This window comes from Falco cherrug, chromosome 2 (assembly GCF_023634085.1).
Source record: "Falco cherrug isolate bFalChe1 chromosome 2, bFalChe1.pri, whole genome shotgun sequence".
Lineage (NCBI taxonomy): Eukaryota > Metazoa > Chordata > Aves > Falconiformes > Falconidae > Falco > Falco cherrug.
Window position 1 is genome coordinate 20662641 of NC_073698.1, and position 15700 is coordinate 20678340.

Sequence of the window (15700 nt, forward strand, 5' to 3'; positions counted from 1 at the left end):
TGCTACTGGTGTAGGAAGAATTGGTAGGTGAATGCATATGCTTAACACAGGTAATATGGGAGAAAGCTCTGTGAGAAACTGCAGCTGTTGTGGTTCTTTTTAAACTAAGGCTTCGGTCTGTTTTTTAAATCAGAATTTCACAGGTTGTAACACCTGTCACCAAAGAGGGACACCTGCTAATAGCGTCCTGTGGGATAGATACTACGCTTTTCCTCAGGTCTTTGATTTTGCTCAGAGGACTTCATTCCAGGTGCTTACTACGTCTGAGGCAAATTTTATATGAGAGAAAGCCCTCAGCGATCTTTACCTTGGTTGGCAATTCTGTGCTGAACTTAGATTCTCACTACATGCCTGGAACAGGAAAGTATTAGAATATCTCCTACACAAATTGTATATTTTTATAAATGTGTGTGTGTATATAAAGCCAAGCTTTGGTAAAGCAAAATCCCCCTCAAACCTTAATTTAATGATATACTTTTCCCTCATTAAACATGTCTGCAATTTTGTGTTCCTACATAAACAGGAGATTAGAGGTGCTGCTTGAGGAGGCAGCCAAGGTGATCTAACACCTTGCAGAAAACCCCTTCCAGAAAAGGCAGCCCTGCTTCCCTGCCTCCGCTGCGTGCTTCTGCTTCCTCCCTTGCTCTGACACCAGCACGCATCTGACCTGTCACGAGGCTGATTTAGGGACCCAAAGCCACAGAAGAAAGCTTATCTTTTTTTTTTTTTTTTTGCAAGGTTGTTTCTTTGCAGGTTTAGCTCCTTGAACTGGCTTGTTGCCTGTTTGGGCAAGCACTAGCGCTCAGTGGGGGAATCACCTACAGCATGGGGTGGGACAGGGCTTGAGTACCTTGCTGTTGACGGCGGCTGGTTGTTAAAGTGGCATAACTGCACCGCAAACCCGAGTCCTACCCAGCGAGCACGCGCGGGGTATGTTCAGTTTGAATGCCTTCAGATTCACATCTTTGCAGTTGTGTAGGTCCCCAGTCACTGCACATTTCTGGAGCTATAGCCCTGTGAATGATACGGAGGTGTGAAAAGGTTCAGTGTCTTCATTTGATCTGAGAATGCTATGTTGAAGTGACATGCTAAAAGAACATCACCAGCGGTGCAGTGACACACTGCGATATGCTTGGGGATTATTCGCTGCATCAGATAAAGATCTGATGTGCTCTGTTTCTGACTCAGGAGCCAGTGGGATGTGAATGTGGCACTCTTTCCCATTTACCATTCATCATTTTCTAAGACGGAGTAGAAAAAGTCTGCCCTGCGGGGACTTCGTTAGGGATTTTGTCTAGGTTGAGATTCGCTTTGCAGTTTGAATGTGCTCAGGCTGATTTGGTGATGTGCAGTAATGCAGTTCATTTGTGTCACATTCAAAAAGCTTAAGAAATAAAGCTTGTTACAGTGCAAATCCGTTTCCCCCCCTTTTATAAAGCCCTTTGGTTTCTTTTTAATTCTTTTTATAAAGGCAGACCTCTGCTGTTATTTTTGATTTGAAGATCAGATTTTATATTCATGCTCCATGACTGCTGCTGAGGAAAAACTGGGCTTGTGGTGTGGATGCTGCACGCTTTTGAGGTCTGGCCCAGGCTGTGCATCTTTAATCTGCTAAACTTTACTCTTCAAATTTAACACAATTATGGAGGCAAATGTGACTCAGGAGAAATTTTGACTTGATTCTATTACGTTTGAAATGCCATTGACTTCAATGGAATCAGGATTGGACCTGTTCCTGTAAAACCACCAACTAATTTTATGGTTGTGTCAGCAGACCCCACTGAAGATAAGAGCTCTACTGTATTCATCATTTTAAAAACCTGAATCTAGATAGGGTTCCTGCCCATGAGAGTCTGCAATCTAAAGACAGCCTTTTAACATGTACGTGTTTATTGCTTTTGCATAGCAAGAGGGATTTTAGCCTGCTGACGCGTTTGTTAAGACAGCATCTGGTATATAATCTGGACTCAGAACAGGAAACTTATTGGGGAAGACTTCAGCAAAATCCTTTGGGTCATTTTAGCATATACAAATGTTGTAAAGTTTAAACAAAATCATCAGGTTGTTTGGTTTTTTTTTCTTTATACTTTAAAAATCTTTGGAAGGTCTGTGTGCTGCTGGTACCTGGTAGACCAACTGTCTGGTCTTTGAGTTCTTCAGTCACCAGTTCTGTTGAAGTTATTATTATGTATCTTCTTTTTTTTTTTTCAGACAGATTGACAACTTCTTTCATCAAAGCTGAAATTAACTGCATGGCTGAAGTTTGACCCATTGAAAGACAGGTCCACTGATGTGCATGTGTGTGTGAGGAGTAGGGGGCTCATGGAGGAGCAGAGCCACCCAACTTCCTCCAGCATTTCTCAAAGGCTGGGTCAGCTGTATCACTGAGAACCTAAGTCAGGGCATAGCAACACCAAAGATACGTGGATTTTCTGAGAAATCTTAGGGAAATCTTTTTCTATCCTACTCTGAAAGTGAAATACTAAAAATTGTGTATCTAGATTCATGACTTTATGGTGGGATTGCTTCTGGGAAAAGGAACGGGGGAAGTGTCCAGAGAGTCCTCTCTGGAGAGACTGCTTATATGAAATGCTTGCCAGCGGAGGAGCACTGCTGTCTGAAAGGGCAAACATGACATCTTTTCTTCAGCAGCAGCTCTTTGAAATGCTGGCCTGCTCTTGTGTCCAAAAAAGGTGGGAAATTAAAAGGCCTAATTTTTAAACAGTTCAAACTGAATACACAATTGAGTCCTGCTGGGTAAAGGTCTTGGAGTACCAACCCTTTGCTCTACTGCCCACCAATGCACTGTAGGTTTTAAAATGTCTCTGGCAATTTTATTGATTCCCAAGACTCCAGTGGATGTTTGGCATTTCAGCGAGGAGGGCTGGATCTTTCCAGAATGTGATAGCCTGTGATGCTTTGTTTGTTTGATGACCCCCCTATCCAGAACAACTGCATGGCCAGTGATGTCCCTGTCCTTTGAGCTAGTACCTAGCAGTTAGCTTTACATGCAGTAAATAACAATACAGAGACAGGCTTTTGTTCATCAGTCCTTGACCAAGTCATCTTGCTGAAAGAATAAAACATGAGATACTTCTGTAGTGCACAATTTTATTGCTACATGTTTATTATAATCACTTGGCCCATGTGGCAAAGCTTTTATGAAAGGCCCAAGCATTCTGCTGTTTTTATGATGACACCTTGTAGCTAAGGTGCTTTGCTAATGATGGATAAATTCAGTTTGAGAGGGGGACTCGCTGACTGTAGAGACTTGTGCAGATGAAGTGCTTTTTATCACCCACTTTACAATGTCTTTCAGTGTGTGAGTTAAGCTGCTCCTGCAAAAGGCAGCACTTTCTGCTGAAGGAGGGCTACCTTCCCTTTAACCCAGCATTCTCTGCATGGAGAACCACAAAAGAAAGTAAAAAATACTGACAAAACACTATGACGCTGTGCTCCATCTCAGCTGTATTTAAGGGAAGCATGTTTTAGTTAAAATTCTCTATTCAGTTAAAAGCGTAACTAGTATTTCAGGCTAAAGAGCATGTGTGTAGCTGTAGGATAACAGCCCTGGTTTGACACAGACGTTGTCTTTTGATAGAAGAGAATTTGTGGAGTGGGGAGCTGGGTTAGTTCAAGTTACAGCTTTCAGTAAATCTGAGCGTGCCTGAAATGGTTCTTTTAGTGTCTTAAAATATTTGTTGCCTTTTTATCATTGCAAGCCTGATCCAAGTTCCATTTAAGCTGATGGGAACTTTTCTCCTGTCTTCTTTAAAAATTGGCTCCGGCCCTCGTATCAGATTGCATACCACCTTGCTTTCTGATTCTTGGAAGGGTTCAGCCAAGCGTTATGAATTAGATGCTTAGATAACATTGATGACTGCAGTTCTTGACTGTGCCAGGGAAACCAAAAATAAAATAGAGGTCAGAAGTTTGACTAGTAAATGGCACAGTGTGGGCCCAGTCCTGCTGGCGCGGGAGGGAGGGGAACACACCTGCTTGTTTGTTTGTTTTTTAAGAGTTGACATTGTCCGAGTTCTGCTCTGCTGTGGCTTGGAGAAGGAAGCTCTTCAGCTTCCAGAGGAACAGTGCTGTGCAAGCTTATGTGGCCTCAGGACCTACCCCTGGAGATGTGTCATGCCTTCCAACAGAAGCACGAGCAGACCCTGGGTGTTTAGGTGAAAATGAGTTTGCATCTGATGCACTTGGCTGGGAAGATCTAAATCAAACCTTTGTGGATGTAAGCATGGCGGCGGATAGGCAACCTGTGCTGGCAGGTGCAAGCTCAGGCACGGTGGGGTTGTTTTTCCTATAATGATTTCATGTTCAGGGAGGGCATGCTTAAAGCTTGACAGATGCTGCAAACTTGAAGTCTCAAAGGAGTGGATATCAGTAAAACCAAGAGCTGTGGATTTGGCAGTGGCAAAAATGGATAAAGGCCTAATTGGTGTCTCATCCTCCTGCAGTTCATGTCAGAAGGGCTCTGCAAACAGCCCTGGTATAGCGTAGTGCCGGATCCCAGACTGGTCCCTCTAGAGGAGGTCCATGATGATGTGGAGAGCAAGGGAGGGGGAAAAGAGGGGCAATGGGCCAAAGGGGAGAAGCAATTAAATCCCTCCTACATTGGCAGTTTCCTGGGCTTTTATTGTTGATGCTGCAGTCCGCTTGCTTTGTTGAGGAAGCTCTGCTTTTCCGTCGTCTTCTTCAGGACATGGAAGCATCATGGTGTCTGTATCTGTGTGGTTGTTGCAGCTTTTGATGATAATTTCCCAAGGGGACCAGGTTCTGCCAGGTCTTGGGGAGTTTTACAAGCTTTTTGTATGAAAGATACTAATCTTTAAGCACTCTTATAACTGCTCCATGGCAGCAATACAGAATGGTCACACTTTTTTTTTTTTTTTTTGTAAGTGCAGTTTTATGTATAATAAAACCTTTATACAAATTAACTAGAAGTTGAGGAGGAGAAACTAAAATGAATACTCCATCTCTCTGAAAGCACAAGGTGACCTCAGGTAGGGAGAATGCAATTGCCCAGCTGTGGTTTTGCCAGGACACCTTGCCTAATTTCCCTCATCTTATAAAAAGTGCCATGGAATATGAAATGCGTGTGAGAGGCAGCACAGGTACCTGGCTGTTTGCTTGGTCTCTCCTCTGGCCCTGCAGGGCAGGGTTTCCTGCTGTCTTTCTGAAGTGCTTGTGGAGAGGCACTGACACAGTCAGCTAGTCCTTTTGGCAGACTTTCTTTTTCCTTCTGCTTCCTTTTATCCATGTTCTGTCAAATTATTAAACAAAGCATTCTGAAAAAAACACTGCTTGGAGGAACTGTTCAAAGAAAACCCTGCGACACTCACCGAGTCAGGCACTCCATGTGCAGGGCTTGCCTGGCATCGCTGTCTAACCTGGAAAGGAAAGTGGCACTGCTCGGACACTGGTATTTGGCTTCTTGTTGTGGCTGGAGGTTGCCTGCCCAGCCACAAACAGGCTTAGCATGGGAGGTCAGGCAACACCACAGCAAATGCTGAACTACACCTTTATTTATGACAGCTCTGGGTGAATGTTAATTATTAGCTGAATGTAGTATGTTCTAGAGGGTGTTTGCATTACAGCATGGGAAGGGCCAACTGCATGTAAAATCTGTGTGTTTGTAGGCAGAAGAGCAAAGAAAACCACTTTGGATGAGAATAGGGGTGGGGTTTGTTTCTTTTCACTACATTTGCTGTTTTTATTAGTGTCATATAGCCATAATGAGGGATTTGCATGAATTTATTTAGGAGACTATATTTAAACATGATTTTGTTAAGAGTGTGGATTAACATGGTGATAACATGCAGCAGGTATGTAGGAAGTGCTGACTACATCAGATATACTCCTTGCTAATAGTTGCTTCAACTTCTGCATTAGGTATTTTCTTGTGGAGTGTCTCTACGGAGTCAGCATAGCAGTCTGCAAAAGGGAAAACTATACGTGACATAGAACAGAATAGTTTGGTAGACATGAAATGAATTTGTTGTGATTTTAGAAACGATGATCTAAAGAGGTTTCCTTTTGTCAGGTTACCAAAAAAAAAAAAAAAAAAGTTTCAGCTCTGTAGGCTTATTTAAAAGAAAAAAAGAATATTGATATGTTTTATACAGGACCCTGTACTGTGCTTTCAACAACTAAGCAGCACAGATGTCTTACCATTCTTTAGAGTCATGAGACCATTCTCTGGGCACTGTACATATGTTTTGCCTATTTCTACTTATTTCCAATATGCTGCTTCACAAGAGATATCTATTTTTCAACAAGGTGGCAAATCTTTCGTTGTGGTGGCTGTAACTTTATTAATTTGTGATCTCACTTTTAATCAATCTACCTGGAAACAGGATAACATTATTTTTCTCCTTGGTCAGATGGTAGAAAACGTAGGAAGGGGAAGGAATTCTGGGATTACTAACACTGACCAGGCATTAGCAGACTTTTGAATTAAATCTGCCTTGGGTTTCTGCCCTTCTGGTATGTATATCTTTGCACAATTCAGTTATTTGAATGCTCCAAGTTAAATAACAGGTGAATAAACCCAACAGGTTAAGCATGGAAATGTAGTAAAATGGGAATCACTATGTAGTGGAATACTCTATGAACAGTCCTCATAGAAAATATGTTGTATGTGTTGTAACATTTGATTTATGTAATTTTGAGGTCACATCATTTGGCACCTGATGATTTGATCAAAGCACGCAGCCTCCCTTTTTGCAGGAATGCAAGTTACTTTCCATAGCTGTTCCAGTTGGGTATGTTTGGTATTTGTGTCAGCCTTCGACAAAGATGTCTAGTGACATTAAGTATGGTGCAAGGAAATATTGGTACTGGAAAAATGATAGAGAGGTCAGTTGCTAGAATAAAAATATGCAAAATTTGCTGTATTCTAGGGCTGAATCTTGCTTGTGCATACAGGGACTTTCTAAAGGTCATAGCCAGAAGGGGAAATGCAGGACACTTGGGATGTCTTTCCCATACTGGGAGAGCTGGCTTTCATCAAGACTTTCTCATCCTAAGCTGATGAGGCGAGAAGGTGCTTGTTGGCAGGATGGACCAGCCTCACCCCTGTATTATGCTCATTTCTGGCTTGAGTAAAGGTCTGTGTGCTCAAAACATGACTGTAAGCTAGTTTAAGTAGTGCTGTGGTAGTACATGGTTTAGTGGTGGACTTGGCAGTGCTGGGTTAACAGTTGGACTCAATGATCTTAAAGCTCTTTTCCAACTTAAATGATTCTATGATTCTACTTCTGTCTGTTGTGGTACTAGATGAGCCTTTATTGTAAGGTTCTCCCAGGGCATGGGAAGAAGGATACGCTGGCATTTTGATCCCCACATTATTTACAGGGCAGGCCTGGTCCAAAGTCACCAGCACTGATTTACTCCAGCGGTCTCTGACTACAACCAGAATTTCTAGGTGTCTTGTTAGTGTCCCTACATATCTCAACCTGTGTCCTGATTGCTTGGTCAAGTTAATGTTGAAGTATTTACTTACTGTCTATACATGAATTTCTGAGAATTTTGATGAAGGACAAAAGAGATGTAGTGGTGTCGTAAGAGGATAAAAATTAAAACCAGGATAAGCTGTAAAACAGAGATTGAACTTGTAAGTTTGAAATCCATTGAACTCATCCAGAGCGCAGTACCGTGCAAACCCCTTTATTCAAGGTCTGCTAGTTAAGTGTACCACAGCACTGTCATGATCCATCAAACCTGCCAGATAAAGAGAGGCTATTTTAAAATTTCTGCTTCGGGGCATGGGGAAGTTCTGTTCTTGCAAAGATAGAAATTTATGATGATGCTAAAAAAAATGCAGATGAAGTAAATAATTAATGAATTCAAGACAGGACTGAAATATCTTCCTAAAATTATGCTATTTTTAGCAGAGAGTGCTTCTGCAGTGCTTGCCATGTGATCCCATTGCCTTCTGAGAGCAGGAAAACAATTTAAAGTAGTTTCTCTTTCCCCATGGACCTATAGGCCAAGCATATAATACCCTTAGCATCTGTTTTTGCCTTAAAGCAAACAAAGTGATTTTAGACCTCATGCAAAATAAAACATTAATGAAAGCTGTATTTAAAGACAATTTTTATAGCAGCTGAATAGTTTTTATAATAGTTTGTATGCTGAGGCTGTACAAGGGGGCTACTGCAATGTGTGTAACTTTAAGTTGCTGTTGATGTCCAGTAATAAAAATTGCTCCAGTTTCCAGCTGTCCAAGGACAGAGGCAATTATCAATAGGAGGCTGCAGGATATGCCCTGTAGATAAGGATTTAACGTAAACAGAGTTGTTCTGCTTTTCCCTATAACCAGCACGGAGTGTGCTGTGCTTGAGCTACTTCACGCATTAAAAATGTTGTAGTTAGAAATGCCTCTAAAATAAATTGTTACATACAACCAGCCTGCACACATGCTCATCCACAAGTGCTCATGCTTCTGCACGTGCTGCTTGGTGGGACCTGCAGGGAGGGACGTCTCCTGGTCCAGCTGCAGGACAGGGAGTGAGGGATGGGACTGCTGTCTTCTTCTCCACCATAGGCTTCTCCTTGACCATGCAAGCCTCAGCCACCTGGGCCCATGCAGGGACATGGCCACTGCTGTAGTGAATACTCAAGTGTTTAATATCCCAAACCTGGTCCTGTTGGGGATTTCCCTTTCCCCAAGGGGTGATGAGGTTCCCAATGCCCATCAAAGGGGAAGTCAGGACCTGCTTAGTTGCTGCCTTCCTTGCCTACTGGAGTTGCCACAGGTTGAATTTAGAGGAAACCTCCAAATCCCAAACTTTTAGGCACTGAGGAGGACCCTGTTTTTGCAGTCCCGTACCCAGTTTGCAGGGGTGCAGAGGGGTGCTGACTTGCTCTCACCACTTGTGCAGGTGTTGCTCTCCCCAGGTAGGTTCCTGAGTGGCTCCTGTAAGTTGCATAGGGCTCCCTGGAACTGGCTAGGATGCTGGTCCCAACCCTGGCGCACTGCAGAGCTCTATCCTGGGAGCAGCATGCTTGCCAGACAAAGCAGAAGTGAAACACCTGGGCTGAAGCACATCGCTTTGGGAGAGGGTTGTGAGCTGAGTCCTGAGAAGCAGAGGTGGCCCCAAAGGCATCTGCAGCCCCAGGGCAAGCTACAGGCTTTGGTGATGTTGGATTTTGGGATGCTCCATGGATGGTGGCTTCTTGAGAGCATCGGAGCTTGAGCTGTGGCTCCTTAGTTGTTTTTCTGGCACACGTTTACAGCTTAGATGCCCTAAATGCTTTGCTGCATCTGGGCCTTGGTATTCATTTTCCCTTCTCTGTGTATCTATCTAAAAGGACTGTTTTAAGATTTAATGTCTGTAAAACACATGCACAGAGGTCTGTGTTGTGTGGAGCTTTGTAATAATTAGAAATTGATTCACAGCTGGAAGCTGAGTTTGGTCATTGTGACTGCTATTCAAGTGAGAACTCTTCTTATGTAAAAATGCATTAAATTATCATTATTATATTTTTTTCGCCAGCTGAAAAGACTATATCCAGGCTTATTTTTCCCAGCTTTCTGGCCTTAGACCTTACCACCTTTTTTCCAGTCTTCTTGCTCAGTCACTTGTGTGAGTCCTTCCTAAGATGAATCTGGTTATCAGGTGGCTGCTTTTTAAGCAAACCCCATCTATTTGGACCAAAAGGATATAAAGGAGTACACACAAACTGAATGAACCAGTGGGTGAACTGGAAGGAGTGGGAGCCTGTAGCAGGGGGGCTCTGATGAATGGTTACTGTCTTCAGTGGGTTCCATCAGTGGGACAGGACATGTGGACAGCACTAGCCTGGAGGAGTTTCCTCACCTAACTTCATCTCAGCACATGGTGATCGTGCTCCTTCTTGAATCTCTCTTGGGTTGTGGTTCTGTGATACAAATTATAAACCAAACCAAGGGTAGTCAATTGTATCTTTTAAAATTAAGGAAACATAGCGAGTTCTCCACGCAATGAAAGGACATAGAGATTTTAAGGCTCCAATTTGTATCACAGCCCTGAAAAGCAGTTCTAGTTTTCTTATTTATTTCTCTTTGTTTGAATGCCTGCACTCACGATTCAAGCAATCAGTTACACAAGTCCAGTAACTTCTTTTGAGCTGCTTGGGAATGGTCAGGAATCAAATTATCTGTTTTCGGTTTTGTTGTTGATGTTTTGATCTGGGCAGTGAAGCTTTCTGAGAATCATTTTTGCTTCACATAATTATCCACCCTTGTGACTGCTTAATGAAATACCCAGCAATACGTCTTCACTTAGCTAAAACTGGGAATATCGAAATGGTTCATTATGAATTGAGCAAGGAGGTACCGATTTCAAGCCGTGAAAACGGTAATTCTTTGAAAAATAGCTTATTTTTGTGGCTATCTATCTCCTTACTGCTTTTTCTTTTCTTTCCATAGGAAAAATTAACCCAGGAGTGTGTATTCAGAGAGCAGTTTGAAGAAAACTGGTATAACACATATTCATCAAATCTATATAAACACGTGGACACTGGAAGACGATACTACGTTGCATTAAATAAAGATGGGACTCCAAGAGAAGGGACTAGGACTAAACGGCATCAAAAATTTACACATTTTTTACCTAGACCAGTGGACCCTGAGAAAGTACCGGAACTATATAAGGATATTTTAAGCCAAAGTTGACAAAGACAATTCCTTCACTTGAGCCCTTAAAAAGTAACCACTATAAAGGTTTCATGCGGTGGGTTCTTATTGATTAGCTGTGTCATTACATCAGCTCCACTGTTGCCAAACTTTGTCGCATGCATAATGTATGATGGAGGCTTGGATGGAACATGCTGATTTTGTTCTGCACTTAAAGGTTTGTCCTCCTGGAGGAGAGCCTATGCCCACTCGCTTGATTTAGTACGAGAGGGAGCGCGAGAGAGTGAGTGAGAGAGAGAGAGAGAGGGAGAGAGGATGAATGGGAGTGAGAGCGTGAGAGAGAGGAGCCAAGGGGAGGTGGAGGAGGAGGAGGAAGGCCTGATGCATGCTGGGGAATAGACACGCTTTTAAATTTTTGATCAGTTGTACTTCGTCATATATCAGCATAGCTGCCATACTTTGATTCATCAGGATTTTTGGCTGGTGGCCTGCTCAAGTGTACGCTGCATTTACAAAGGCATGGAGGGTGCAGTCTTACTTAAACAAGAGACTTTTCAGTTAATCGCTCTCTGGGTCTCACCCCACTGAGTTTAAAGCAAAGACCTCTTAGTAAAAAAATAAAAATAAAAAGTTAAATTTATTTATAGAAATTCCAAAGGCAACATTTTATTTATTTTATATATTTATTTATTATATAGAGTTTATTTTTAATGAAATATGTACAGGCCAGATAGGCATTTTGGAAGCTTTAGGCTCTGTAAGCATTAAAATGGCAAAGGCCACTATGAACCTGTGGTAAATTCATGCAAGTAAATATAAAGGTGCATGGATAAAAAAAAAAAAAACAAAAACAAACCAACAATAAAAAGATAATAATAATAAATTCTAGTGACCCTCATGTACTAAAGGCGACAATCTCTTTTGTGCCCGTATTATTGTACAAGTATGCACACACTCATGACACTGAGTCCTCACTCTTCTGACTGCTTGTTTCATAGCTTACCCCCAGAGGATTAAAGAGAAAACTGGGTCTTACCTTTTTTTATGTGTCTGTAATATTTCCTCTCTGATAAAGTGACTTCTTACATCATTGTAAACTTCACAGCTGTGGAAAATATAGGGGTTGGAATATATTCTACTTGTTAAAACCTATTGCAGTTTATACCAAAGCTAAATGATAAATATGCTTTTTTTTCTTTTTTTTTTTTCTAAAGCAGAATGCCAGAAACAACATAAGTAATATCAACAATTGTACTAATTTTAAGATTCCACAATTAGCACATAATGGTTTCAGAGGGCAAGAACCAGGTTAACAGGATCACTCTTGTAAACATGTTTATTTGTGCACTAGACTATCTACTATGAAATTATACAAGTTCCATAGGGGTCATTGTAATATCTTTTATGGAAAATTGCTTTCAGTGTGAACTGTCATGATACATGATATTAGCACCCTTCCTAAAGTAAAACTTGCAAAGTGAAACTAATAAATCTATCAATAACGACAATGAGGGGGACAGTATTAGACTTGGGTTTGTTTTTTTTCCTGAAGTACATTCAAATATTCATGAACCGTAAGTGAGCTGACAGTATGTAATATTTAAAGGATTGTAGCATTTTACGTTAAGCACACAAACATGCTGATTAGCAGTTACTATTTCAGATTTAACCCTTAGGAAGAGGCATTTTTTTCCCCAGCACCCTGAAGGGAAAAAATAAAAAAAACCAAAAGAAAAAATCACATAAGGTCCATATGACAAATGGATTTTGTGGTTGTTGTATCCCTTAGGATTTGAATCCAATGCCATTAAGTTGAGTGTGACTGTTGCCATTGGATCTGTCAGGAGCATGGCTGGTCCTGACACCCTTGGCTGTCCACAGAGGCAGGGAGGCTAAGCACAGATGTACTTTGGAGGAGCTATACCTAAGTCTGTAGCCTATTCGTAATCAAGTAATTTTTGCTCTGAGGTACTCTTGTCCATGTGATATATATTATTTGAAATGTAATTCTGTTCTGGAATAACCTCTGGCTTGGTGTCCTGAATGAATGTGACCTTTCTGTTCTTGAGCAGGTAGCAGGGGCCATGCCTCAACCAGCGATACCAGTGATATTAAATAAGCTGTGGCATTTTATTATAATTGTTTATGAATGAAAAAGATACATAAGTTACATTAATTGATTTGAGAGATACAGTTAGACATGCTTGTCTAGGGACTGTTATTGCCTGGGAATTTACAGCCCTCGACTGCAGCCCACTAGTTTGTTTTTAACCCTTTGGAACTGCTGAGACCTGTGGGCAGTTTGGCTGCTGCAGGACAAGCAGGTGCCGAATCATTTATCTGGGCGATACGAAGCTGTGCCGGACTGCGGGAGAGGAAAGCGAGCTTCTAGGGAGGGCTAGGGTTCATTGCTCAGGGTTAAACAGATCAATCCTACTGCGAGGAAGGGTACAACTCTCAGCTTTTTCAGCGATCTGACATACACCGAGAAATTAATTGCAAAGGTTAAAAATACTACGAGTTGAGGCCACAATAGTAGGCCACGGTTTGAGTCTTAATGTTAAATCGACTTGGATTTTTAGTCATAGGCAAATAATTACTACTAGTTAACACATTTTATTTAATTTATTTTTTTTTATTTGTATTTTTCTAAAGAAAGGATTAAACCCAAGAAATATGTTATGAGTTTATGGCAGTCCATATAAATAAACTGTAACTGATTTACTCGAATAACCCGTAATGGTGTGTAAATACTGACTTTATGTAAATACAGAAACATGAAATTTAACGTAGGCATTATCGCGAGGCTGGATGGTCTGGGAGCGGGCAGTTTGCCGCTCCCTGCAGGGTCACTGGGTCAGATTCAACCTGTTTCGGGTAGCGAACGACAGATTCTGTTCAGTCGCTTCTGTAAAATGAGTTATTTCTGTTGGTTTTCTGGTGGGGGGTGGGCAAACCCACTGTCACCTGGGTGCTGCTTAGCTCCTTTGGCAAGGCGTGAAGGGCTATGGGTGCCCTCCTGCTCCTTACATGACCCTGCTAAAATGGGGCTGGGGAGAGCTGAAATGGCGGGGGGCGGAGGGGCCTTGCAGTGCTGCTTCTCCTGTGCTGCGGGCAAACAGAAGTCTTCATTTTCTAGTGCTAGCCCCATCTGGCACCTTTCCGGAGCACTAAAATTTCCTTGAAGAAAAATCTGAGGGAAAAACAAAAGAAAAATTGGTGTTATTTACTTTATATTCTGTAATGGTGTGTAAATACATACAGAATTCTGTAATTTGTATAAATACATTGCTATAGAATTTTGAAAATTGGTATTATTTGCTTGATGTCCCTTCAGAGCATTTTCTTATAACCATGCACCTATGTAATAATGGGATTGCAAAAAGATGTCCTTTCTTTTTCCTAGAAAGGGATTGAGAAAGTTCCAGGAAGACCAAAACCATCAATATTTTCTATGTCTTTTTGCTAAATTGGAAAAAAGCCGGGGGATATCTTTTTGGCAAGAATTGCATTAGCGTTTCACCCAAAAGAGATATGTCTAGGCAAGCAGCATAGGCAAAAAAATATTGGAGATGAGAGCAATGTTATTATTGTATGGGCTGGTTTTCAGCTGCATCTAGTAATGTGGCAGGCAGTGCTCCCAAACTTAAGTGGGGTGGATGAAACCTAGCAGAGCTGGGCAGTACAGAGAGTGGAAAGAGAAAAATCAGAGGAAAATTGTCTTAAATTGTCACCGATCAGTGCAGAACTTAAACTGCCTACCAACTGGAAGGAAAAAAAGATGTCTTTCATAAATGACTGAGTGCAATATGTGGAGGCTGGAGATGGGACTCTGGTGTAAAACGTCAAGCATTGTTCTTGTCCCCCTGAAGAAGAGAAATGTGTGTTTAATAAACACAAGTAGGAGGGATTTGAGGAGACTGCTTCCAAGGCAGCCTCTTAAGTTTCTTTGGAGACAGAATACGGCAAGAGGTAAGACAAGATGCACCTGCAGCATGTCTTTCAGTCCCTTGCGTCATCTTCTTAGCTTATGCTCTGCTGTGCATACTCTTGTACCAAGTAAAGAAGCGAATGTATGTTCTAGTTCTGTTTCCCATGATTATAGGAGTAGAAATAGATGGGCTGTGAGCCATGCTTAATACCTTTTCATGTGAAGTCCTGTCCCAGCCAGTGAATTCTCGCGAGGTGCCTGTGGGGTACATTAGCCAACATGGAGAGAGGGATATGGCCAGGCACCTGACAACTGCAGTTTGTTTTGCAGAAATGGCAAGGTTCCAAATTCTTTGAAATTTCGATGAAATCTTGGAAACGCAGCCCCTGCTGATGTAGCTGTGTATGTGTAGGCAGCCGTATTTGTAGGTAGGGAATCTGGGAGAAGTAACCAACAACAACGTCCTCAATTTTCTTTTGCACACAGCATATCGTTTGCTGATGTGAGACTAGAAATAAGAACACTTCTGTTTTCCAGAATTTCATGTCTGTTCTTAAAGTGTTAGAGCTCTCCATGGGTTGTTCACAGGTCTGTTCTGTCCTGCCCTGCTGCTATCTTTCACCTTACCATAACACTACAAGGTGGTTTTGCCATCTGGCAAAGAAGTACCAGTAGTATAACCTCATTTTGTCTTGTCAAAAGGCTGGACCAGCCTGCCCGAGAGTTTGTTGCTGAGCAGTTTGGCATGGTGAAGTGAGCAGGACATGGCTAATTAGCAGCTTAAATTTATGATTTATAAAATTTATCCATCAAGGAAGAGAAAGAGAATTAGTGATGACAAACAAAGATGCTATTGTGCAAGGTGTCTTGTCAGTTCAGTTGTCTGGGGTTTGAAGGCAGAAAATGTTTCTTGATGTTTAGGAAATTTGAAATGAGAATAATAATCAAGTTCCACCTGCAAAGGAGTTTATAAAACTCAGGTTTTTTGTCTTTCCCCCCAATGATTATGTAACTTTAGTAGCTTGTGTCCATTTTCTCCTACCTGATGGTATTGGAAAAGACTCTTTTATTTTTCATTCATTATTTCTGAAGTCCAGCTGTCTTTGTATAATTTTTCAGTTATTCTGGTCTGAACCTTG

The 15700-nt window shown here is 41.6% G+C and overlaps 1 protein-coding gene across 1 annotated transcript in view; it reads left to right on the top strand.

Annotated features, from left to right (window-relative positions):
- FGF9 (fibroblast growth factor 9) overlaps positions 1 to 12382 on the top strand; it is a 28987-nt gene extending 16605 nt beyond the window's left edge. The window contains exon 3 of the mRNA XM_027815654.2: positions 10424 to 12382. Coding sequence (XP_027671455.1) covers positions 10424 to 10669 — 246 coding nt within the window. The 3' untranslated portion in view covers positions 10670 to 12382. The remainder of the gene's footprint in view (positions 1 to 10423) is intronic.
- Positions 12383 to 15700: the final 3318 nt, after the last annotated feature.